Genomic DNA, 26,925 nt, shown 5'->3' on the forward strand with positions numbered 1-26,925 from the left:
ATATGTCTTCTAAGTCAACTTTGCTTTCCTTTTCTTTCCAGGGTAATAAATTATTGTTTCAACTGTTTCTGGAAGGAAGGGAACTTTTTTACCAAAGGATAAAAAATCTAAGGTAAATTTAGGTCTAATAATCATTTTCGTTCCTTTTCTCACAATAAGGAACAAAAGCCTGATCCTTCATCCTCAGGAGCGGTATCAGTTTGGAAACTATTTCCAGTTTGGAATATATCCAAGCCTTATAGAAAATCTATAGCTAGCTCCTAAGTACCCATGAAGGTGCGGATCTGATTCCAGCTCAGCTGGTATGGGGCAGATTACGTTTTCTTCAAAGAAATTTTGATCAATTCCGTTCTCAATTTCTGGTTTCAGAACATTGTTTCAGAAAGGTACAGAATTGGCTTTAGTTAAGGCCTCCTGCTAAGAGATTTTTTTCTTTCCCGTGTCCCAGTTAACACAGCAAGGCTCAGCATTTCTGAAATGTGTTTCAGATCTAGAGTTGGCTGGAGTAATTATGCCAGTTCCAGTTCTGGAACAGGGGCTGGGGTTTTATTTTATCTCTTCATTGTACCAAAGAAGGTCAATTCCTTCAGATCAGTTCTGGATCTATCAATATTGAATCGTTATGTAAGGATACCAACATTCAGTTTCTGTAGGACTGTCCTGCCTTTTGTTTAGCAAGGGCATTATATGTCTACAATAGATTTACAGGATGTGTATCTGCATATTCCGATTCATCCAGATCACTTTTAGTGTCTGAGATTCTCTTTTTAGACAAGCAATACCAGTTTTTTTGGCTCTACCGTTTGGCCTAGCCTCAGTTCCAAGAATTTTTTTCAAAGGTTCTCGGTGCCCTTCTTTCTGCAATCAGAGAACAGGGTTTTGGTATTTCCTTATTTGGACGATATCTTGGTACTTGCTCAGTCTTTTCATTTTCGAAGAATCTCATACGAATCGACTTGTGTTGTTTCTTCAAGTTCATGGTTGGAGGTTCAATTTACCAATCAATTCATTGATTCCTCAGACAAGGGTAACCTTTTTAGGTTTCTAGATAGATTCAGTGTCTATGACTCTGTCCTTGTCAGACAAGAGAAGTTTAACATTGATATCAGCTTGTCAAAACCTTCAGTCACAATCATTCCCTTTGGTAGCCTTATGCATGGAAATGTTGGGTCTTAGGACTATCGCATCAGATGCGATCTCCTTTGCTCGTTTTCACATGCGACCTCTTCAGCTCTGTATGCTGAACCAATGGTGCAGGGATTACTCAAAGATATCTCAATTAATATCTTTAAACCGATTTTACGACACTCTCTGACATGGTGGACAGATCACCATCGTTTAGTATAGGGGGCTTCTTGTTCTTCCGACCTGGACTATAATCTCAACAGATGCAAGTCTTACAGGTTGAGGAGCTGTGTGGGGGTATCTGACGGCACAAGGGGTTTTGGAATCTCAGGAGGTGAGATTTCCGATCAATATTTTGGAACTCCGTGCAATTTTTCAGAGCTCTTCAGTTTTGGCCTCTTCTGAAGAGAGAGTTGTTCATTTGTTTTCAGATAGACAATGTCACAACTGTGGCATACATCAATCATCAAGGAGGGACTCACAGTCCTCTGGCTATGAAAGAAGTATCTCAAATTTTGGTTTGGGCGGAATCCAGCTCCTGTCTAATCTCTGCGGTTCATATCCCAGGTATGGACAATTGGAAAGCGGATTATCTCAGTCGCCAAACGTTGCATCCGGGCGAATGGTCTCTTCACCCAGAGGTATTTCTTCAGATTATTCAAATGTGGGAACTTCCAGAAATAGGTTCCTCTGACTCTGTGATTAATACTATGTTTCAGGCTCGTAAATCTGTATCCAGAGAGATATATTATAGAGTCTGGAAGACTTATATTTCTTGGTGTCTTTCTCATCATTTTTCTTGGCATTCTTTTAGAATACCGAGAATATTACAGTTTCTTCAGGATGGTTTAGATAAGGGTTTGTCCGCAAGTTCCTTGAAAGGACAAATCTCTGCTCCTTCTGTTCTTTTTCACAGAAAGATTGCTATTCTTCCTGATATTCATTGTTTTGTACAAGCTTTGGTTCGTATAAAGCCTGTCATTAAGTCAATTTCTCCTCTTTGGAGTTTGATTTTGGTTTTGGGGCTCTTCAAGCTCCTCCATTTGAACCTATGCATTCATTGGACATTAAATTACTTTCTTGGAAAGTTTTGTTCCTTTTGGCCATCTCTTCTGCCAGAAGAGTTTCTGAATTATCTGCTTTTTCTTGTGAGTCTCCTTTTCTGATTTTTCATCAGGATAAGGCGGTGTTGCGAACTTCTTCTGAACTTTTTCCTAAGTTGTGAATTCCATCTACATTGGTAGAGACATTGTGGTTCCTTCATTATGTCCTAATCCTAAGAATTCTAAGGAGAAATCGTTGCATTCTTTGGATGTTGTTAGAGCTTTGAAATATTATGTTGAAGCTACTAAGTCTTTTCGAAAGACTTCTAGTTTATTTGTTATCTTTTCCGGTTCTAGAAAGGCCAGAAAACTTCTGCCATTTCTTTGGCATCTTGGTTGAAATCTTTAATTCATCTTGCCTATGTTGAGTCGGGTAAAACTCCGCCTCAGAGGATTACAGCTCATTCTACTAGGTCAGTTCTACTTCCTGGGCGTTTAGGAATGAAGCTTCGGTTGATCATGGTTTGCAAAGCGGCAACTTGGTCCTCTTTGCATACTTTTACCAAATTCTACCATTTTGATGTATTTTCTTCTTCTGAAGCAGTTTTTGGTAGAAAAGTACTTCAGGCAGCGGTTTCAGTTTGAATCTTCTGCTTATGTTTTTCATTAACTTTATTTTGGGTGTGGATTATTTTCAGCAGGAATTGGCTGTCTTTATTTTATCCCTCCCTCTCTAGTGACTCTTGTGTGGAAAGATCCACATCTTGGGTAGTCATTATCCCATACGTCACTAGCTCATGGACTCTTGCTAATTACATGAAAGAAAACATAATTTATGTAAGAACTTACCTGATAAATTCATTTCTTTCATATTAGCAAGAGTCCATGAGGCCCGCCCTTTTTTGTGGTGGTTATGATTTTTTTGTATAAAGCACAATTATTCCAATTCCTTATTTTATATGCTTTCGCACTTTTTTCTTATCACCCCACTTCTTGGCTATTCATTAAACTGAATTGTGGGTGTGGTGAGGGGTGTATTTATAGGCATTTTAAGGTTTGGGAAACTTTGCCCCTCCTGGTAGGAATGTATATCCCATACGTCACTAGCTCATGGACTCTTGCTAATATGAAAGAAATGAATTTATCAGGTAAGTTCTTACATAAATTATGTTTTTTAAGCTTGGATAAGAAAAATCTTTTATGGGGTCTCAGTATCCTTGGGGAAAAATGATCCTTTTGGAAGAAACAAATCTCTGTTCAAAAAAATCTTTTTTAATCTAGTGGGCATCATAAAACTTTAAAGGGACATAAAACCCAATTTTTTGATGATTTAGAAAGAGCATGCATAACTTTTCTTTTGACTTCTAGCTAATTTGCTTTCTCTTCTCTTGAAATACTTTGTTGAAAAGCATATCTAAATAGGCTCAATAGCTGCTGATTGGGGGCTGCACACAGATGCCTGGTTCACCTATGTGCATTGCTATTTCTTCACAAAAGTATATCTAAAAAAAATGAAGCAAATTATATAATAGGAATTTTGTTTAAAATTGTATTCTCTTTCCGAATTATGAAAGAAAAATGTTGAGTTTCTTGTCCCTTTAATGAAGAAATATGATAATATATATTATATTTGTGTGGCTTAGTTGACATGGTTTGAGTGGTCTAAGGTTAAACACATATTTACTATGAATAATGAGTATACAATGTAAATATGTATTTGAAACTTCTTTCAGGTATCAACATTTTTGACACAAGGCGTAATGTTGTTTGAACATATGATTTGGTTAATGCAATAGAGTTAGCAACGAGCCATTGCTGTAACTCTGTCCAATAGTGTACATGCATGGTATTGGTATCTATGAGTAAGCACCTTGTATGGTGCGAAACGCGTAAGATCATTGTGATTTCATGGGCTTACATTTTTAATAAAGCATTGTTTTTTAATTTACACCTTGGTTTTGAGTACACCCTCCGGTACAATTATCTTATGCATGCGGTTTGTTAAGGTAGCACCACTGCAGCGTTCAGTTTGATGTTGCTCGTGCCCTCTCCAGGAAGAACTCATGGGACCTATGTAGCAGCACAACAGTTTTAGCTTATTAAAAGATCAAATTAAACTTTTCACAACTTTCCAATTGACCTCTTTTATCAAATTTCCTTTATTCTCTTGGTATCCTTTGTTAAAGAGTATACCTAGATTGGCTCAGGAGCAGCAATACTCTACTGGGAGTTAGCTAAATATATTGGGTGAGCCAATGATGACTTATGTGTGCAACCACCAATCACCAGCTAGCTCCCAGTAATTTATTGCTGCTCCTGAGTCTACCTAGGTATGCTTATCAACAAAGGATACCAAGAGAATAAAGCAAATGTGATAATGGAAGAAAATTTGAAAGTTGTTTAAAATGATATGCTCTGTCTGAATCACAAATAATTAATTTTATCTCTGTCTCTTCATTGCTCTAGCTTTACAAGGTCACTTAACATAATTTTTATTTCTCCCTTTTAGGTAAAGCATTTGATGAAAGCCTCCATATACAGTAGCCATGGTTCAACTTTTACCTGCCCAGGAAGCAGCCAGGATTTATCACACCAACTATGTGAGAAATGCTCGTGCTATTGGTGTCTTGTGGGCTGTGTTTACTATATGCTACTCCATCATCATGATGGAAATCTTTATACAGCCTTACTGGATTGGTGACAGTATTAACACCCCTCAAGCAGGTTATTTTGGATTGTTCAGCTACTGTATTGGAAATGCCCTGACATCAGAACTTATCTGCAAGGGCAGCGCACTTGACTTTGCAAGCATCCCCTCGGGGGCCTTCAAGACAGCCATGTTTTTTGTTGGTATCTCCATGTTCCTGATCTTAGGCTCCATGCTCTGCTTCAGTCTATTTTTTTTCTGCAACTCTGCCACCGTATACAAGGTCTGTGCGTGGATGCAGCTGGCTGCAGGTAAGGAACAACATATCTAACGTACATTAAGGAGATATTTAACACTTTTGTGTAAAAATTGTGCTTTGTCCCACACTCCCTAGAGATGCCAAAAAGCAAAATCTATAACCTACATTTTAAAAATGCTGCAAATTGCAGCAATTTGATTTCCAGCATTTGTAGGATACAGATTTTGTTCATAGTTCTTCCCACTATGGGCTAGATTACAAGTGGAGTGCAAAAATATTAGCTCTATTGTGTGTAGGATTGTCAGCTGTCCTCCATTAAAATACAGATAACCTAAAGATGACTGGGCATGATGGTCTGTGGGGTCAAACAATGCCTCCCACCACCACAAAAGTTCTACCTTGCACTACACTCTTGATTCTACATTTCTATTTTTCACAATTAGGCAGTCATTTTACCGCTTGGCTGCCATTAACGTACAAATCAATAACTGTACTTCTTTGGTTGCCAGTAACAGATGTAATCTGTAGAGATGTGACCCCTTTGACTGTCCCTCATTTCTTTCTGCTCCATATTTATAATGCATTGAGGCATAGGAGATACTACACTCATGGACATTTAAGTATCCAATATTTTTGTGAAGATATTATTAGACAGTCTGCTAAAATACTGAACTATCCAGTTAAATACAGGACACCTGGCAACCCTAATTGTGTGCTAACATCGCTCAATTTAAATCAAAAGCGGTTTTATTTTTGTGCTCATATTACAAATTGAAAGTATTTTCTATAGACTGAACGAAAGCCTATGGCATACTAACATCTGGATGTTGTATAGTATGGGTATGCTAAAACCCTCAGGTTATAGACTTTTATGGTGTAGGGGCACTGAAAAAAAGTCATGTTGGCTATCACTTGAGCCCTTTCCAGTCTGGCACCTTGTCATATACCATATCCCTTTAAATCACTATTTTTATTTTTATTTTCATATAGTAAATCTTTATTTTACATTTAATATGTAGAAATATAAAATAATTTATTCTATTATATTTTTTGCTTGATTCTCAGTTGTTAATACTTTACGTCAGGGCTCCAAAAGTACATTATTTAGCATTAGCACTATTTTGTGTTGAATATGAGACCTCTCAACACAAAACAAAATGCAAATATCAACCAAATAAATCTGAATTTGAATTACTCTAAATATAAAAAGTCAACAGACCAATATGAAACACTTCTAGTTCATTTGTGCCATATAGATAACATTGTACTCACTCCCGTAGAGTTATTTCTGAGTCAGCACTGATTGGCTAAAATGCAAGTCTGCCAAAAGCACTGAGATAAGGGGGCAGTCTGTAGATGCTTAGATACAAGGTGTATTAATATAACAGTGTTGGTTATGCAAAAGTGAGGAATGGGTAACAAAGGGATTATCTATCTTTTTAAACAATAAACATTTTCAAGTAGACTGTCCCTTTAAATAAGTACATTAAATTACAAGTGTCTTGCATCAGTGTCCCCACTAGATCATAAAATGTGATTGTGCAACAATCTGACCACAAGCCTAAATACCTATTCCTTTTTTTTCACCTCTGTCTGGTGCTTTGCTCTTTTTGATGACATTACAGTAACTTGGAATGAGTTAGTTGGGTGGTCTATTATTGATATAATTGCTTTTTTTTTACCATAAAAAATTAAATATTATTTATTCCAAATTAGCAAGTGAGAATAAAAATTAAACAGTTGTTCTCTAATTGTATATTGAAGAAAAAGAATATATAACTAACTTTAACCCCTTAATGACCGGACCATTTTTCAGTTTTCTTACCCTTAATGACAATGGCTATTTTTACATTTCTGCAGTGTTTGTGTTTAGCTGTAATTTTGCTCTTACTCATTTACTGTACCCACACATATTATATACCGTTTTTCTCGCCATTAAATGGACTTTCTAAAGATACCATTTTTTTCATCACATCTTATAATTTAATATAAAAAATATATAAAATATGAGGAAAAAATGGAAAAAAACACACTTTTTCTAACTTTGACCTCCAAAATCTGTTACACATCTACAACCACCAAAAAACACCCATGCTAAATAGTTTCTAAATTTTGTCCTGAGTTTAGAAATACCCAATGGTTACATGTTGTTTGCTTTTTTTGCAAGTTATAGGGCAATAAGTACAAGTAGAACTTTGCTATTTCCAAACCACTTTTTTTCAAAATTAGCGCTAGTTACATTGGAACACTGATATCTGTCCGGAATCCCTGAATATCCCTTGACATGTATATATTTTTTTTTAGAAGACAACCCAAAGTATTGATTTATGCCCATTTTGGTATATTTCATGCCACCATTTCACTGCCAAATGCGAGCAAATAAAAAAAATTGTTCACTTTTTCACAAATTTTGTCACAAACTTTAGGTTTCTCACTGAAATTATTTACAAACAGTTTGTGCAATGATGGCACAAATGGTTGTAAATGCTTCTCTGGGATCCCCTTTGTTCAGAAATAGCAGACATATATGGCTTTGGCGTTGCTTTTTGGTAATTAGAAGGCCGCTAAATGCAGCTGCGCACCACACGTGTATTATGCCCAGCAGTGAAGGGGTTAATTAGGGATCTTGTAAGGACCTTGAAGGGTTAATTTTAGCTTTAGTGTAGTGTAGTAGACAACCCAAAGTATTGATCTAGGCCCATTTTGGTATATTTCATGCCACCATTTCACCGCCAAATGCGAGCAAATAAAAAAAAAAGTGACATTTTTCACAATTTTAGGTTTCTCACTTAAATTATTTACAAACAGCTTGTGCAATTATGGCACAAATGGTTGTAAATGCTTCTCTGGGATCTCCTTTGTTCATAAATAGCAGACATATATGGCTTTGGCGTTGCTTTTTGGCAATTAGGAGGCCGCTAAATGCTGCTGCGCACCACACTTATATTAAGCCCAGCAGTGAAGGGGTTAATTAGGTAGCTTGTAGAGAGCTTGCAGGGTTAATTTTAGCTTTAGTGTAGAGATTAGCCTCCCACCTGACACATCCCACCCCCTGATCCCTCCCAGACAGCTCTCTTCCCTCCCCCACCCCACAATTGTCCCCGCCATCTTAAGTACTGGCAGAAAGTCTGCCAGTACTAAAATAAAAGGTGTTTTTTTTTTGTTTTTTGTTTTTTTTAATTATTCAGCTGTGATGGACCCCTGCCTTAACCCCCAACCTCCCTGATCCCCCCCAAACACCTCTCTAACCCTCCCCACCTACCTAATTGCCACCATCTTGGGTACTGGCAGCTGTCTGCCAGTACCCAGTTTCCCCCAAAAAATAAAGTGTTTTTGTTTTATTTTTAAATGTTTTATTTTTATTTTTTCTGTAGTGTAGCTGCCCCAACCCCCACCCCCCACCAGATCCTGATCCTGATCCTGATCCTATTATTATTTAAAAAAATGCTAGTTTGCTGCCCCCCTCCCTCTTACCAAAATTCATTGGTGGCAGTGCCAGTGATTGCTGCGCGCGCGCACACACACACACGCACGCGCGTGCACGCAGCCCCCCGCACGCTCCCGGCATCCGGCGTGCACAATGCACTTGAAGGAACCGGATGCCGGGTAGCGATGGGCCGCCCACCCTCCTCCCTGTAAGCTCCCACCCACCAATGAACGGCCCCATCGCTACCGGTGCAGAGAGGGCCACAGAGTGGCTCTCTCTGCATCGGATGCTTTCTAAAGGGTATTGCAGGATGCATCAATATCGAGGCATCACTGCAATACCCTGAGAGCTGCTGGAAGCGATTGCGATCGCTTCCAGCACTCTCTAAGACAACTGACGTACCAGGTACGTCCATTGTCACTAACTGCAAGTTTTTGCAGGACGTACCTGGTACGTCAGTTGTCATTAAGGGGTTAAGGAATGTATGAAGTGGTCACTTAAAATCCTTTAAATAATATATAACTCAGGTTCAATTTCTCAGAGTAAGGAAATACTGCTCTGAAGGGGAAGACTTTAAAACTATGCTGGAATAATACAATGATGTTGACGTACTATGAGAGCTATGTTTTGTTTTTGGGTTTTTTTCAAATCTAAACTCAGATCAGAATCGCCCCAACACAGAAGCTGCTCTGTAAGTACCATACCCACAAAAAATCTGTCCCCAGACCCTAAAACATCCAAGTCATCTACATACACATAATAGACCTCAGATAAAGCACTGAACCCTTTTGTCCACCCAATACCCACCGCAAACCTAAGATCACACAGCTTGTCCTGCACCCACTCTATCAGCTCCATGCCCAAATCAGAGAAAAGGAGAGGAGTTAAGAGAAAAAGAATGAAGACATAGGAAGGAGGCAGAATATATACTGTATATATATATAGAGAGAGATATATATATATATATATATATATATATATATATATATATATATATATATATATATATATATAACAAGAGTATTGCATTGAGCAATGATACTTTTTTATTGGACTAACTATACATTTATAAGTTGAAAGCTTTCGGAAGAGTTCCTTCCTTTATCAAGTCTGAAGCAATACTGACCAATTTTATGGAAGTTACAGATTATGGGGACGATTTATTATAGTGCGAGTGGACATGATACGATGTAGCGTATCATGTCCGCCGCACATCGATAAATGCCGACAGCATACGCTGTCTGCATTTATCATTGCACAAGCAGTTCTTGTGAACTGCTTGTGCAATGCCGCCCCCTGCAGATTCGTGATTGGCCTCTAGCAGGGGGTGTCAATCAGCCTGATCGTATGAAATCGGGTGGATTAATGTCTGCAGCCTCAGAGCAAGCGGACAAGTTATGGAGCAGTGGTCTTTACACCTGAAGGCTCATGCAGAAACAGGGGCATCAAGCTCCATTTGGAGGGCAGAGTTATTTTGTTGGTTTATAACCCTTGTTTTGTAACCTTTTTCTCTGAATGATTGGAACAGTGTGATGAGGTGTTTGTCATGGTCCTTGGTGTCTGAGCAAATTATGTGTTTCCTGTATACAGATGAGTGCAATTTGGCATCCATCTGCCCATATGATGAAAATATCATCTATGTAGCAAACGTATTTGAAGGGCTTGTGAGGGTGAGTGGCTACGAATCTCTGTTCTAAGTCAGCCATGAAGAGGTTTGCGTACTGTGGTGCCATTTTTGTGCCCATGGGTGTTCCCATGGTTTGTAAATAGATGGAGTTATGGAAGATGAAATAATTGTGGGTGAGTATAAATTCTGTAAGTTTACTGACTGTAGAAGCACTATATGTCTGGCTAGAGCTGTCTGAGCAAAGAGAGTTTAAGCAGGCATCAATACCATCTTTATGTGGAATATTGCTGTACAGGGATTCTACATCCATTGTCACAAGTATAGTATCCTCTGGCAATTCTGTTATCTGGCTGATTTTGTTAAGAAAACCAGTGGTGTCTTTTATAAAGCTAGTGGTGTTAATAACTAAGGGCTTAAGAATATTCTCGACTATAGAGAAAAGAGGAGAGAGAGAGAGTTAACATGAAAGAAAGGAGAGAGTGGAGAAACAGAGAAAATAATAGAGAAGAAACAATTGTAGATAAAATAGAGCGATTGAAGAGAGAAAAGTTGAGAGAGAGAAGAAAATAGAAGACAGTTAAGAGAAGGAGCAAAGAAAAAGTAGAGAGAACGTGTAGAAAGAGGGAAAATGGAGAGTGAATAGAGAGGGAGCGAGAGATGAGGTTGATTGGAGATTGGGAAAAGAAAGAGAATGAAGAGAGTGGGAAAAGAATTGTAAAAGATATAGAGAGAGAAGAGAAAGAAAGAGACAAAAGTTAATATAGGAGAGAGAGGAACAAGGGAGGGAGAGAAAGAGAAAAGGGAAGAAGGAAAGTGAGAATGATAGAGTGGAGAGAAAGTAAAGAGTGAAATAAAAAAGAGACAAGAGACAAAAATAGAGAAAGAAAGAAAGAAAGAAGCAAAGAAAGAAAGAAGAGTGAAGAATCAGAGAGAGCAGATAGAAAGAATAGAGAAGAAGAGAGTAGGGAGCGATAAGGTAGTGTGAAGAGGGAGACTAGAGAAGGAGAGAAGAGAAAGTATAGGGGGGAACGCGTAAATAGATTGAGAAAGAGAGTGCAAAGACAGAGAATAAGGGAGAAAGATAGAGGAAAGAGAGTGGGAGAGGGGAGAGAGAAGGGAGATTGAAGAGAGAGAGGGGAGAGAGTGGAAAAAAGAGGGGAGAGAAAAGAAGAAAGCAAAGATATAAGAAAGAAAAGGAAGGTGTTAATAGACTAGAGATAGGCAGATAGAGATAAGGGAGAGCATGAAAAGAGAGATTGAAGAGAATAAAGGAGTAAGTGGAGAAATAGTAAAGAGAGACAGAGTAGTAGTGAATAGAAAGAGAGAGAGGGAGGGGGAGAGAGAAAATTAGAAAAAAGTGAATAGGGACAGAATAAGAGAGAGAGAAGGGATATAATGAGGAAAGAGAGAGAGAAGGAAATAATACGGATAGAGAATGTAATTAGTAAAGGACGGGCATATGTTTTTGTTTTTTAATCATTAACACCATTACATAAAGCATTATCCTCTTGAGCTCCCTCATACAGGCTATCCCATGCTCCCTGCTTCTCTTCAAGCAGTGTGTGTGGCTAGTTCTCACATCCTCAGGTTCTTTAATTGATCAGGCTAATCTCTACTGCCCTCCTCTCAATCACACCTGCATATGTCTACTTGTTGTGTGTGGTTCACACAGTGCACCGTAACTGCCCTGCATGGTACTCATGTTACACTTAGGAGACAACAGGGGTAGTATTTAGACTTTCAGGATAGGAAGGTCCACAATATAACTCCTCAGCCACACCTTTCCTCTTGCAGCACTGCATTCTGGAACATGTAGTCCCGGGTAAACAGTAGTAACCAGCAGAATGTCACTCGCCCACATGCCTTGCACATGCTGCACATAAAAATAAATAAATAAAATGAAGATAGAGACACACTGTGAGGCCCCTGTTTAAGCGAGGAATGAGGCGACCTCTTATTTGGTAGAACCGCCTATGGTTGGCTTTGCATTATTATTACCATGAGTCAGATTGAAGAGAAGCCTAAACTAGCCTTATATGTTTATTTAATTCTCTTTAAATTATATATTTAACATATTTGACAAAGGATAGAAACATAGAATTTGATGGTAGATAAAACCCCAAAAAACCATCAAGTCTCCCCATATTATTTGTGCAGTGTAACCTTACTTATTTCTTAGGATAGTTTATGTGTTTCCCAGGTATGTTTTAATTATTTTACAGTCCTTGCGTTTATTCCATAATTCCTCCACCCTTTCTGTAAAAACCTACTTCCTCACATTTCTCCTGAACCTGCTTCCTGCTACCAACTTAAAGGGACATAAAACAGTATGAACTAACATAAGTTTCTAAATATATAATGCAGCCAAAGCTTACCTCCAAAACAGTTTCTGTTTCAACCCCCATTAACCTCTTTCATTCAGGCATAGTTTTGTTTGTAGAAAGCTCCCCCCAAGCATTTCGATATATGGAAGGTGCTATCCAGGCCATAGCTTCTGCAAAATGCACTTGTGCACAAGCACGGTAGGGGGAAGAGTCATAAGGCACCTGACTAAAGCAGTGCACAGTATAATGCTGAAGCTTTGACAAAGCATGTAACAATAGCAGTACCTGCTGACAATAGCAGTACCTGCTGTCTCTCCTCAACCCCCCCCTTGCTTGCATAAGTAATTATCCTCACATGCACACTTTGTGTATATGATACCACAAGGTGTATAGGATACCACAGGCTACACTTGGCAACAATAAAGTGTAAGTAATTTTGCAGATGTTCGCAAATGTTATTAAAATACTTACAAGCTTTTTTACCTTAGTTGACCCTTTTATTATATGCACATAACTCAAATGTTTTATGGCACTTTAAGATTGTGACCCATTGTTTTAGCATTCCTTATATTAATGGAAAATGCTTTCATCTTTCACTTTACTAAGTCCCTTCATATATTTTAAGGTTTCTATCATGACTCTTATTTCCCATCTCTCCTCTAAACTATACATATTTAGATCATAGAGTCTTTCTTTGTACGTTTTATATTTTAGACCATGTAGCATTTTAGTAGCCCTTTTTTGGACGGTTTGTAGTTTATTTATATCTTTTAAAGATATGGGCCTCTAGTTATTAAGGTCTGGCGGACCTGATCCGACACTGCGGATCAAGTCCGCCAGACCTCGCTGAATACGGCGAGCAATACGCTCGCCATATTCAGCATTGCACCAGCAGCTCACAAGAGCTGCTGGTGCAACGCCGCCCCCTGCAGAGTCGCGGCCAATAGGCCGCCAGCAGGGGGTGTCAATCAACCCGATCGTACTCAATCGGGTTGATTTCCGGCGATGTCTGTCCGCCTGCTCAGAGCAGGCGGACAGGTTATGGAGCAGCGGTCTTTGTGACCACTGCTTCATAACTGCTGTTTCTGGCGAGTCTTCAGACTCGCCAGAAACAGAGGTCATCAAGCTCCTTACGGAGCTTGATAACTAGAGGCCATGGTGTATGGAATCTACATACAGTTTTAATGAATTTGAGAGTGTTTTTCCAACTATTTTATATTGGCATATCTATACTTACAGTACACAGACAATAAATTATGGGTATATGTCTGTGTTTAGAGGCACATTAATATAGACCCTGTAAAGGTAACTCCATAACTACACTAGGTTTAGCATAAACCAATTTGCCCCCTTCAATCCATTTTGGAAGCTGAGGTGATTGTTTTGCTGCTTTTTCTAAGCTAGTTCAATCCTATAGAAAACCTGCAGCTTGAATTAGTCAAATCAATTAGTAAACAGCAGAATAAGACCATTAGAAACAGGTGTATTAAAGTCTTTTCACAAACCTTCACCTCAGCAAAAGATATGAAGCCAAAGTAAAAGAAAAACATGGTCACTAACACAATTAATGCATTCTTGTTTTTATTTGATTTAAATGACCACTAAATACAGTGGAATTGAATATTCACAAATACATAAAAAGACAATACAATAGCACTTAATATTTTCTGGCAAATTTCAAAGCAAATCCAGTTTTCCTTCCCCCTGTACCATGTGACAGCCATCAGTGAATCACAAAATGCTCAGTAGGAGCTGGAGCCTCAGAAAGCGTGAATATAAAAAGAATGTGCACGTTTTGATAATGTTTTTTAAATTGCCTGCTTTATATGAATCATCAAACCTTTTGACTTTGGTGGCCCTTTAAACATTGCTATCAATTCAGGACATTTGCAATTAATAATTTGATATCATTTTGAAACATTTTACAAACAACACGTTCAAATGTTCAAGCACTTAAAGGGACAGTTTACTCAAAAAATTCTCCCCCTTAATTTGTTCACAATGATCCACTTTACCTGCTAGAGTGTATTAATATGTGTAAAAGTATTTCCATTACCCTTTTATTGGCATTTAAAATAGTTTATTTAGGGGGCGGAGCCTGGAGGTGAACGATGCAGGCTGTGTAGTCTGACAGCTCCTTGCAAAAAAAGTGTGTAAGGGAGCTAAAAACTGCATTAGGCTGACACAGAATCGGATATTTGTCGGGACATCATGCTCTGAGTCCCACACACAAGAAACTACCCCTCAGGCTGTAATCGGAGGCCACTTATAGGAGTTCTGCACCTCCGGTGCAGACCTGGGCTGGGAACACAATCGCCATCTTGGAAAGCCACAAGGGTGAACCGGCTGTATGGGTTGAGAGCCCGAGCATGCAGATATCTACCTGAGCTACCGCTCACGCTGGGACACTATCCACCGTCCATGTGAGTACCTTGTGAGGAGCAGGGAGTCAGAGAGGGGACCACTTCAGCCCATATAAAATACAGGTCTAGACGCAACCTTTGCATAGACCTTTCCGACCATTGCACACGGCCTGCTACATACAAGAAGGGAGAAGCGGGGCCTGGATTTTCGTGCTAATGCACTGTTAGGGCTGCATATAAACCTAACGACTCTCATGAACCTTTAAGGGGCACATGCCACATAGCACCCGGATTGGGGGAAGATAATTTTATAAGGGCCTGAAGCCTATACATCACGCCTGACATGAGTGGGAGAGAGGGTATAGAGCCCATCTGCATGACCTCCTTTTTTTTTTTTTTTGCTATTAAGGATATAAAAAGGAAAGGGGACTGATAAGAATCTCAAGACCTGAATAAGGTGAGGGGGGGGGGGGGAGAAAACCCCTTCTTAGTCTCTTCAACACAACATTAACAACAGATGAGGGAATCCCCTCAAATAGCTGGGAGACTACCTTAACAGGACCTGTACAACATAACTACATCTCCCCACCATGTCCCAGAGAGGGCCACCTAAATCCGCCCTAGGGGGCAAAACAGACACCGCAAGCCTCTTTTTTAAACCAGTAAAAGGAGATAAGCAGGCTGAGGCCCAGATAAGAGATCCAGAAGAGGATGCAGATTCAGATTCTAACACCACTCCTAATACGGAGGATATGACGCCAGTAACTAAGGCAGACATTAGACAACTGGTCTCCAAACAAGACATAGCCACTAGTTTTGAAAAATTATGGGAAAAGATGGTCGCTATGCAGCAGACAGTAATAAGCAGCCTTGAAGATATCAAGCAAGATGTCCAAGACCTAGGCAACCTGGTATCTAATCTGGAAGACAGCGACAACACAACACTGGAGGAGGTGTCTTTACTATATCGACAAGTATCCTCTCATCAACTAGAATTAGATTCAATCCAAGAAAGGGTGGAAGATCTGGAGAACCGCAGCCACAGATGTAACATCAGACTGAAGGGAATTCCTGAGTCCATACCTCCCAGTGAGCTGGATAGATATCTAACCTTACTCTTCCAGGCTATAACAGGACAATCAGAAGATAACATCTTTCAGATGGAAAGAGCCCACAGGGCTTTAAGAGCGAGACCCAAGGAGAATGCCCCTCCGAGGGATGTGATTGTTCGAATGTTTCGCTTTTGTGAAAAAGGAAATTTATGCTTACCTGATAAATGTATTTCTTTTACGATATGACGAGTCCACGGATTTCATCCTTACTTATGGGATATCGCCTCCTGGTCAGCAAGAGGAGGCAAAGAGCTCCACAGCAGAGCTGCATATATAGCCCCTCCCTTCCCTCCCCCTCCAGTCATTCGACCGAAGTTAGGAAGAGAAAGGAAAGGCCAAGGAGCAGAGGTGACTGAAGTTTAACAAAAATAAAAACCTGTCTTTTAGAAAATTAACAGGGTGGGCCGTGGACTCGTCATATCGTAAAAGAAATAAATGTATCAGGTAAGCATACATTTCCTTTTCTTTTACAATATATGACGAGTCCACGGATTTCATCCTTACTTATGGGATACAATACCAACGCTATAGGCCACGGATGAAAGGGAGGGACAAGACAGGGACCTAAACAGAAGGCACCACTGCTTGAAGAACCTTTCTCCCAAAAACAGCCTCAGATGAAGCAAAAGTATCACATTTGTAAAATTTGGAAAAAGTATGAAGAGACGACCAAATTGCAGCCTTGCAAATCTGTTCAACAGAAGCATAATTTTTAAATGTCCATGAGGAAGCCACAGCCCTAGTAGAATGAGCCGTAATTTGTTCTGGAGGCTGCTGTCCATCAGTCTCATATGCAACACGGATGATATTCTTCAGCCAAAAAGAAAGAGAGGTAGCCGTAGCTTTCTGACCCCTACGTTTCCCAGCAAAAATAACGAATAAAGAAGATGTTTGACGAAAATCCTTAGTCGCCTGCAAGTAGAACTTCAAGGCACGGACTACGTCCAAATTATGAAGCAGATGCTCTTTCTTAGAAGAAGGATTAGGACACAAGGAAGGAACAACAATTTCCTGATTAATAGTCTTGTTAGAAACAACTTTAGGAAGAAAACCAGGTTTGGTACATAACACCACCTTATCAGCATGGAAAATAAGATAAGGAGAATCACATTGTAAAGCCGAAAGCTCAGAAACTCTGCGAGCTGTCTTGGGGGCAGCAGCAGGCTTCTTAGGTTGTTTACCCTTGTTCCAAGCCTGATTGGGTCTCCAGACGGGCTTGGTTTGAGCTATGTTCCCTTCCTGTTTAGCAGAACAGGAAGAAGGGACTCCCTTGAAATTTTGAAAGGAAGGAAAATTACTCTGTCTCCTTTGTTTAGATGTCTTATCCTGAGGGAGGAGGTGACCCTTACCTCCCGTAATGTCAGAAATTATCTCTTTCAATTCAGGCCCAAATCGGGTCTTTCCTTTGAAAGGGATAACCAAAAGCTTAGATTTAGAAGACACATCCACAGACCAAGATTTTAACCATAATGCTCTGCGTGCTAAAATGGAAAATCCTGCATTCTTAGCTGCCAACATGGTTATTTGAAAAGCGGCATCCATAACAAAGGAATTGGCCAGCTTAAGGGCCTTAATTCTATTCAATATTTCCTCCAAAGGGGTCTCTGTCTTAAGGGACTCCTAAGGTGTCAAACCAAAAGGCAGCCGCAGTTGTGACTGGTACAATGCAGGCCGTCGGTTGTAATAGAAACCCTTGATGAACAAATAGCTTTTTCAGAAGACCCTCCGACTTCTTATCCATGGGGTCTTTGAAAGCACAACTATCCTCAATTGGGATAGTCGTACGCTTAGCCAGGGTAGAGATAGCTCCCTCCACCTTTGGAACCGTTTGCCATGAATCCCTGACAGAGTCAGCTATAGGATACATTTTCTTAAAGTTAGGAGAGGGTGGATACCCGGTCTTTCCCATTCCCTCGTAACAATTTCTGAAATTCTCTTAGGAACCAGAAAAACATACGAATAAGAAGGAATCTCTAAGCATTTGTCCATCTTACACAATTTCTCTGGCGGTACCACAATAGAATCACAGTCGTCCAGAGTCGCTAAAACCTCCCGAAGCAACAGGCGGAGATGTTCAAGATTAAATCTGAAGGACATGACGTCCGAGTCCGTCTGAGGTAACACACTTCCTGGGTCAGAAAGTTCCCCCTCAGACAGAAGCTCCCTACCCCCCATTGCCCCAAATCAGATCCCTGGGAGGGTATATCGGAGATAGCCAACAAAGCATCAGAAGTCGCAGGAACCGCATGGGTTTCTGTCCTGCATCGTGTGCCCTGTAACACAGGCAATTTAGACAAAACTTCTGTGAGAGTGGATGACATAACTGCAGCCATATCTTGCAAAGTGAAAGAAGTAGACGCCATAGACAAGCATGGCGTTGTTTGTGCGGGCGTTAAAGGCTGTGACGCTTGGGGAGAAAAATGCGGCATACCCTGAGTCTTTTCAGTCTGAGAACCATCATTGGAGATATCTTTATTAAAATTCTTAAAGAAAATTTGCTCCTTACATTTTAAAGCCCTTTCAATGCATGTAGGGCACAATGTACCAGTGGATTCCACAATAGCATCCAAACACATAGCACATGTAACGTTTTCAATGTCCTCCATAATAACAGATTTGAAATGCAAGCGTGGTCACATCACTTGTTAAAACAATTTAGCAAAAAATTTCAGTGAACTGTGTCCTTACTCTTAAACGTTTACACAGAGAACCCAAGAATTAAATTAATTTAGCCTCAATTAGGAGCGTCTCAAAGTATGCTTTCGCACCCTTGTCATGGGCCCTGCTAATACCCCAGTCACCTCTCCGCAGCTCTGCTGTGGTTCCTACCTCCGTGACCACTGCTATCCTCCAACAGCGTGACTAGGACCGCCTGCAAATAATAATGACAAGCGGACCTAGTAGCTGCACCAAAACACTGCCTTCAAGTTGTCGGAGCTCGAGCTATGCGTAACTGCGCTGAGCGCGCAAGGAGAAGCCCCGCCCATCGTGGGCGTAAACAACATCAGACCCGGGAAGCTAAGAAATGGCGATCTAACGCCATGTACCTCAAAAACAATTATACAGTGAAACACACCCTATTACATGTCCCCAGCATCAGCCCAAAAAAACACTCTAATAAAAAGTTATGCCTGTATATGTACTCGCATTTGAGCAGTACAATAACCTCCCAGCGCTTCCGGCCATTGCAATTGATACCGGACTGTCAGGGAAAATTTAACCACATGTGGGTTGTCATCTGCTTCTACTATAAATGACATTCCGCCCACTAGTATAGCCAGCCCTATTTAGAGCCTACAAACATTGATCCTGTTCTGTTTTGGATCCTGTTAGAATATAATAGGATAGCACAGTCCTCTTCTGAGAATAAGCAATAAAGTCCCAGAAATAAAAAAGACTGTACCTACCTCCATGCTGAGGAACAGCATGCAACTCCTCACAGTGTCAAGAGATCCACTTCTTCTCCTGAGGTCCTGTGAAGAAAGAAAGGTCTTAGGAAACATTCACTAAGTCCAGGACCAGGCAGCACCAATATGGGAGGCGCAGTGAGACTAAAATCTCACAAGTTCCCCTAACTGGTTCTTCCAGAAGCTGCCCAGCAGTAAAATAGTACACATTGGTACCATTTAAAAATAAAAAACACTTGATTGAAGAATCTAAACTAACACCTCACTTTACCTCACTCCTATCACTAACACAGGCAAAGAGAATGACTGGAGGGGGAGGGAAGGGAGGGGCTATATATGCAGCTCTGCTGTGGAGCTCTTTGCCTCCTCCTGCTGACCAGGAGGCGATATCCCATAAGTAAGGATGAAATCCGTGGACTCGTCATATCTTGTAAAAGAAAAGAAGCTATCCTTGCTACAGCCAGGAAAAACCCGACCTTTAAGTTTCAGGGCTCGGTGGTCCAATTCTTTCAGGACCTCTGTGTGAGAACCCTACAACGGAGAGGAGCCCTGAGACCGCTCACATTACTGCTGAGGAAAAATCAGATTAATTACCGCTGGGGGTTTTCTTTTGCACTCAACATCATCCAAAATGGGGTAACTTTCACCATCAAAGAGCCATGCGACATCCCTGAGATCTGTAAGCACCTGGGTCTAGAACCTCCCCGGCTTCCCTCTAGTGACCCTGGAGGAGGAGAGGGGGAACCGAGCACTTCAACCACCCAATCTCGACGACACAACTGGAACTTTTCCAGGTCTTTCATGCAGCCGGGAAACCTGACTTTGCAGATAAGTGTTGAAATAACCTTTCTCTTTTTTTGGCAGGACTTTTATGGGGGCTCGGGTCTTGCACTTGACCTCCTCCTTTTCCGCCTCCTTTTTTGGGAGATATTTGGTGCAAACCACTTGAAGGGTGGGGGGCCCATGCTTTGACTCTGGGGACATATGAAAGACTAAACTATAATAGCCAGAGACCGAGGACACTATGGGTCTATGGGACTAAGGGAGAAGGAGGGTCACCTTACCTATATATGGTTTAGGGAATCTCCGGAGCTTGTGTTTGAAATGAATAATAGGAGGGAGTATGAAAATTACAAGCTTTCTAATTCTCCTTTACACACACAGCTGAAACTGTTTTCTTAAAATTTCTTACTGCACGCCTGTTTGGCTTGTTTAGTAGGTTACTTTTGAAATATGTTCACCTTGGGTATATGGGCATTAGGCTCGTACACTCTATACCTTGGTATTTTAAAAGTTTAGCTGTTGTTTTGTTTTATTATGTGTTTATTTAGATTATTTTTATGTGGTACAAGTCGCTTCTTGGGGAGGTGGGTGGGCCCACCTTAGACAGAAGGACTGGAAAGATCCATAACATTAGAATTATCTCACATAATGTGAGAGGCCTCAACACAGATGTTAAGCATAAAACAGCCCTCACCCAATATTCTAGAGCAAAGGCTGATCTCATAATGTTACAAGAAACTCATTTTACCAAACAGGGATCCGTAGTTACTGGTCTAAACACTTTCCCATACATTACCATTCAACTACAGATACAAAGAAATGGGGGGTGTCCATTCTCATACACCAATCGCTTCAATTTAGCACGGAGGAAGTAATAGCAGATCACGAAGGCAGATACCTTATTGTTAGGGGCCGTATACAGAATGCACTGGTCACTATCTGTAATGTTTATGCCCCCAATGAGAAGCAGGACATTTTTTTTAGACAAATCTCACAACTCCTGACACAGTGGTTACAGTCCCATATTATACTAGCCGGAGATTTTAACATCTCTCTATCTCCTCACAAAACATTGATAGGGATTAAGCTGAATAACAGGCAGCACAGACACAACAAAATTGCGAAGTCCATTAGGGATTCCCTAGCTACGCATAACATTTTAGACTCTTGGGAGGCTAAATATGGACCGACACTAGATTACACATTCTACTCTCACGCCCACAAGTCCTACTCTAGCCTGGATTATATTTTCCTTAGTCAGACTTTGCTACCGAATGTGGTTATTTCGTTTATCCAACCATGTGTGTAGTCTGACCACTCTCTGATACAAATTGAGGATATTATAAACTTAAGTAGACAGCAGTCATTGACCTTTGATCCTGCAACAGTTAAACCCCAAACTATTTTATTATTATCGGTTATTTGTAGAGCGCCAACAGATTCCGCAGCGCTAATAGTATGTCCAAGGCATTAGGTGAATACTGGTCTATGAACGAGGGGACACCTAATAATTCTATCCACACATGGGCTGCACATAAACCGTATCTCAGGGGGTTATTGATCAAAGCAAAGTCAACGGCTAGTAAAAAGGCCTATGAGGTTATAAATAAACTCCAATTGGAGATTGAGATCTTGGAGAAGCGTCACCAGCAAACACTATCCACTTCCGCTTTCAAGATACTCCAAGCAAAGAGAAAGACACTAGCTAAACTCTTAGATTTCAGTTCGGTCAGGGCTTTGCAGACACTGAAGGCCCACTACTACCTTTACTCAAACAAACCAGACAGATACTTAGCCCATAAACTGTGAAAAATAATTAGGAACTTCTCCATTCCATTGCTGCGAAAAGCTGACGGGGGGCACACCTCCCACCCACAAGAGATAGCTGACACATTCACAGAATATTACACCACACTTTATGATGGTAAAAAATTGGAACACACTCCACACACACAAGAGCTTTTCAGACAACTGATAGCTAAGGCTAAGCTTAATAAACTAACCAAACAAGACAGTGAGGACTTGAATGCTGACATCATGACGGGGGACATTTTATTAGCTATTAAGGAATTGAAAGTGGGCAAGGCGCCAGGACCGGATGGCTACCCAGTGGAATATTATAAAATTTTCAAATCAGATCTAGTCACTCATCTGCGGAAATTCTGTAATGATGTCATGCTGATGTAAGGGCTAAAATAGTGGTGATACCCAAGTCAGGCAAGAATCCCGAGATGTGTCAGAGTTATAGACCAATTTCTCTGATAAATAAGGATGTTACAATCCTCACAAAAATTCTGGCCAATAGGCTCTAGAAGATTGCCCCACTTTTGGTCCATCCGGATCAGGTGGGCTTTATAACGGATAGGGAGGTTCCTGACAACATGAGGAGAACCATAGCCCTGGTAGACTTCCTGAAGGGTACTGGGACGCCTTCTCTGCTCCTTTCGCTGGATGCGGAGAAGGCATTCGACAGAATAGACTGGACCTACATGACATCTATCCTGACTGAGATGGGGTTTGAGGGGGCATTTATGAAGGCGATAAGGGATATATTCTGCTCCAACAGCCGTCATTAGGGCGGCAGGCTTCCAATCTAGACCCATAAAGATCCTCAATGGCACAAGACAGGGCTGTCTCCTGTCGCCACTACTTTTTGCCTTATGCATGGAACCACTGGCGGCGTCCATACGTCATAATCCAGATATATCGGGGGTGCGGGTGAAGGACTTGGAGTACAAACTGTCGCTTTTTGCGGACGATGTACTCCTGACTCTGACTAAGCCCTTGATCTCCCTACCCAACCTTTACCAGACTCTGAACGACTTTTCACTGGTGTCAGGATACAAAATCAACCTAGAAAAAAAGTGAGGCTTTACCTCTCTCTCTTCCACCACATACAAAAAAATTGATTGAGGCTAACTTTGAATTTGGGTGGGCCAAAAAGTCGATTACCTATCTAGGCATCAAAATCTCAGATTCATATCATAATCTATACGACCTGAATTATGCCCCACTATACAAGGCCATTGAAAGGGAGCTTAAAAAATGGAGAGTCTACAATTTTTCTTGGTATGGAAGACTCTCGGCGATTAAAATGAATATCCTCCCCAGGATATTATATCTCTTTAGGGCTCTCCCATCACTGGTACCTAGGTTAGAACTCCTCAAATTACAAGCATCCCTCAATGGCTTTCTAAGAAATGACAGAAAAGCGAGAATAGCCTCACATACATTATCAAGACACAGACAGCTAGGGGGGGTGGGTATACCGAACCTAACAGACTACTATCATGCAGCCAGGCTGGCACAAGCCTCTCTGCTGAGTAAGAACAATCACAATATTCTTTGGACTAGACTGGAGGCGGATCTGGGGGGATTTGACTCCCCAGCAGATATTCTATGGGAAGTAGGACACACGTTTGATAGCCGAAACTTCAGAACACTTGCCACGGTAGATACTCTTAGGGTATGGAGATCCCTCATGGGACCCTTGAAGCTCCTTCCAGCAAACTCTAGAATTAAACCAGTGGGTTCTCTCTTACCACTCGAATTGCGCACACAGGTGGGGAAGTGGCTCAATAAGGGTCTATACAGGGTGGCAGACTTTCTGGAGGGAAGCAAAATTCAGACGTACTCCCAGCTACAAAATAAAATCCACCCAATGAAATTGCATTGGTTCCTATACCTTCAGATCTCCTCAGCCATACACAGATACTGCTACCCCTGGTCATCACAGACCTTGACGACTCTAGAGCGGATTTGTTCCGCTCCTGACAGACAGAAGCAACTGATATTGAGACTATATATGGCCCTACAGGGCGCTGTTGTGCTGACCCAATCGGCACTGGTGGTGAAATGGGGGCTAGACACTGGACTGAATCTATCAAGAGAACAGTGGGACCTGGTGCTGTACAAATCAAGTAGGGGACTGATTAATGCTGACTTAAGAGAAAACTGCTTAAAGACGGCCTTTAGGTGGTACCTCACCCCAGAGAAAACTTGCCACTTCACACAAAATGGCACAAACCATTGCTACAGAGGGTGTGGGGACAGGGGAACATATCTACACATGTGGTGGGCATGCCCTCAGATAGGAGCTATCTGGGATGAACTCCAGAGGCTCCTAGGTAGGTTATTACAGGAACCTATTACTCTTACACCTGTGCATGCTCTCCTGAACTACAGATTTCCACAGTATAACAAAGCTATTAACACATTTATCAAGATTTTGTGCACAGGGACTTGAGTCTGTATTGCCAGACATTGGAAGGTGAGGGCCCCAGTTTGGCAAGAGATACTAGATAAAATAGAACACATCTACACTATGTCAGAGATCTCAGCCTCACTTCAAGGTTCCAGGGAACAATTTACTAAAATATGGTTTTACTGGATTATCAATGAGAGGGAATAGGAATGTACCTTTTGTTGAAGCGGAGGACACTATAAATAGAGTGAGAGGTATCCCAAAATCTCACCTTCCCATCAAGACTAGACTCAGTAGATAGATCTCATTCTCTTTCAGGACCAAGAACAGATAGGAGCGTAGTCGCTCACAACTAGTACCACAGTTATGGTTTTTATTTTTGTTTTAAACTGTTTTATAGTATTATTATGGTTTTATAAGTTTGTATAAAAGGGGCAATGTACATGTATAGTAACATAATATATCTGGTCAGCCACAAGGACTCTTTCACTCTAGCTAACTTGGCTGATCTGGGGCAGGGGAAGCTATGGAAATGTATGCATCTAAAATTGTACCCTTATGCCTTCTGGCATGGTTTTTTTGAATTCTTTGATGTGCTGTCTCTGAAATATTATTGCGTTTAATAAAGACATATTTCAACTAAAATAGTTTATTTAGCCTGTGGTATCCCCAGCCATCCTTAATGTTTTTGGCCTCAAGGCCAAGCCGTGTTAGCACAGCCAGTAGAAGAAATAATACTCCCAGTGGGTTATAGAATGAGATAAGTATTCGTGATTGGTTTATGGACAGATAAGATAAAGAAGCAGGTATATGTACACAATGTGATAAAGTAATGAGATCATCTGATTATACCTACAAGCTCAACCCATTTTATTAGGTTGTGAGTTAAAAACACAAAATCAGCTAATTAATATACACAAATAAACCTTAAAAAAGCAAATCTCATATATTTTATACTCTGCAGCTGGTAAAAAAAAGTAATTGGAAACACATTAAGGGAAAAACAATGTTATAGTATGCTGTCCATTTTATTGCAATTTGTTTTAAATATTTTTTTTTATTGTGAAATTCAAAGTATTTCTAAAGTATTTCCAAATTTATGTTGTACAGATGTATATCTTAACATTTTTTGTAAATATTTTGAACATTATAAGGTTAAATAAATATTTGTTTTACTAAAGTAATGTATCACACTTGGACTATTTTTTTTATCCTTTTAATATAAATCTTTGATTCTGTGGATTTTATTCATAAAACCACAAATTCACCTATGTGCAGATCAAAGTTATATACATATACCCAAAGGGCCATTTTTAAACAGAGTTTAGAAAAAATAATTATTTTCTAATCTTGTTTATTACAATGTTAATAAAAGTTTACTTTTGTTTCAAACAACTTGTTGCAGAATTCTCACGTGTCATGATATATACATAGAATAATGGTATCGTTTTAATCTGCTGAAAACAGTATATAGTGGGATCCATTTATAAAGCAGATCCGCCTAAAATGGAAGTGTCACGGATATCAGGCTGCCAAGGCTAACCCTCCACCCCCCTACTACCTAGCCCCTCACATTTCTCCCCAGATTTGGATTTTAGAGAGCTTTCACAATCTCCCAGACACTTGGTTTTGTTTATTTTGTGGGCTTTACATCCTCCCGGAAGAGCTGGTCACTGACCGCCCACCCCCCTCCGACCAGCCGGGATCCTGGAACTACCGGCTGGCCGCACCTCCCCACATACCCACTGATATTCACACCTGGTCGCTTCAGTGGCCCTTCACCCCAGAGCTCTGCTCTTTTGGGATAGGTACCCCTTAGGGAGGGCAAGAGGTGGAGTAATTACAGGAGGGAAGCTCCCTTGGGAACTGGGGGTTCCGGACCCCCCTACAACTCCTAATTCCCTTTAGCCTTCCAAGTGTATGTTTGATCACCCATAGCTCCGCTCCCCAGCTTTTTGGACTGTAGCACCTGGGGACTAAGGGCTTTCCAACGACACCTGGGAAGTGCTGCCGCTTTCCCGGGATCACCCCAGAATACCACTGTTCAGCTGGGACTCTATAAGACAATGGACACTATGGGAGGTGCCAGCCTGTCTGGAGGGGCGGGAATAGTGGGAGATCAGGGGCTCTGATAAGGCTCTTTATCTTGATCAGTTTGTGTATAAAAGCAGTGTGTTTCCACAATAAAGTTGTGTTTTTGTGTTTCACCTGAATACTAGTCTGTCTAGTTATTTGGGTGGTCTCCGCTTTAATCACTTTCTCCGCTACATAGCAGCATGTTCCAGGTATAGGAAGAACCCTTTAGTGGAGCTACCCAGTCGGGGTAGCCGGTATTCATCACAATTGGTTGGCAGCGATGGGATGCTTCCGTCTACCTGGAACATCCAAATCACCAACTGAGCAACAGTACGCTGGGTTTAGAAAGAGGACACTGAAAGACTTGTTGGAAGCCTGGGGGAAAGTTGTCGGCAACAAGTCCAAGGCGGCAATCATAGCCAAACTCATGGAAGGTGATCGGCCTAGCGAGCCAGCTAGTGAGGCTGTTAGCAGCCGGGACAGCGAACAGCCCAGCGAGGCATCAACTAGGGAAACCATGATGTCTGA

The 26,925-nt window shown here is 40.9% G+C and overlaps 1 protein-coding gene across 1 annotated transcript in view; it reads left to right on the top strand.

Annotated features, from left to right (window-relative positions):
* The first annotated feature begins 4,714 nt into the window (after positions 1-4,714).
* Positions 4,715-26,925, top strand: part of LHFPL5 (LHFPL tetraspan subfamily member 5) — an 89,818-nt gene continuing 67,607 nt past the window's right edge. Inside the window, exon 1 of the mRNA XM_053705341.1 lies at positions 4,715-5,126. Within this exon, the coding sequence (XP_053561316.1) occupies positions 4,715-5,126 (412 nt within the window). The remainder of the gene's footprint in view (positions 5,127-26,925) is intronic.

This window comes from Bombina bombina, chromosome 3 (genome assembly GCF_027579735.1).
Source record: "Bombina bombina isolate aBomBom1 chromosome 3, aBomBom1.pri, whole genome shotgun sequence".
Lineage (NCBI taxonomy): Eukaryota > Metazoa > Chordata > Amphibia > Anura > Bombinatoridae > Bombina > Bombina bombina.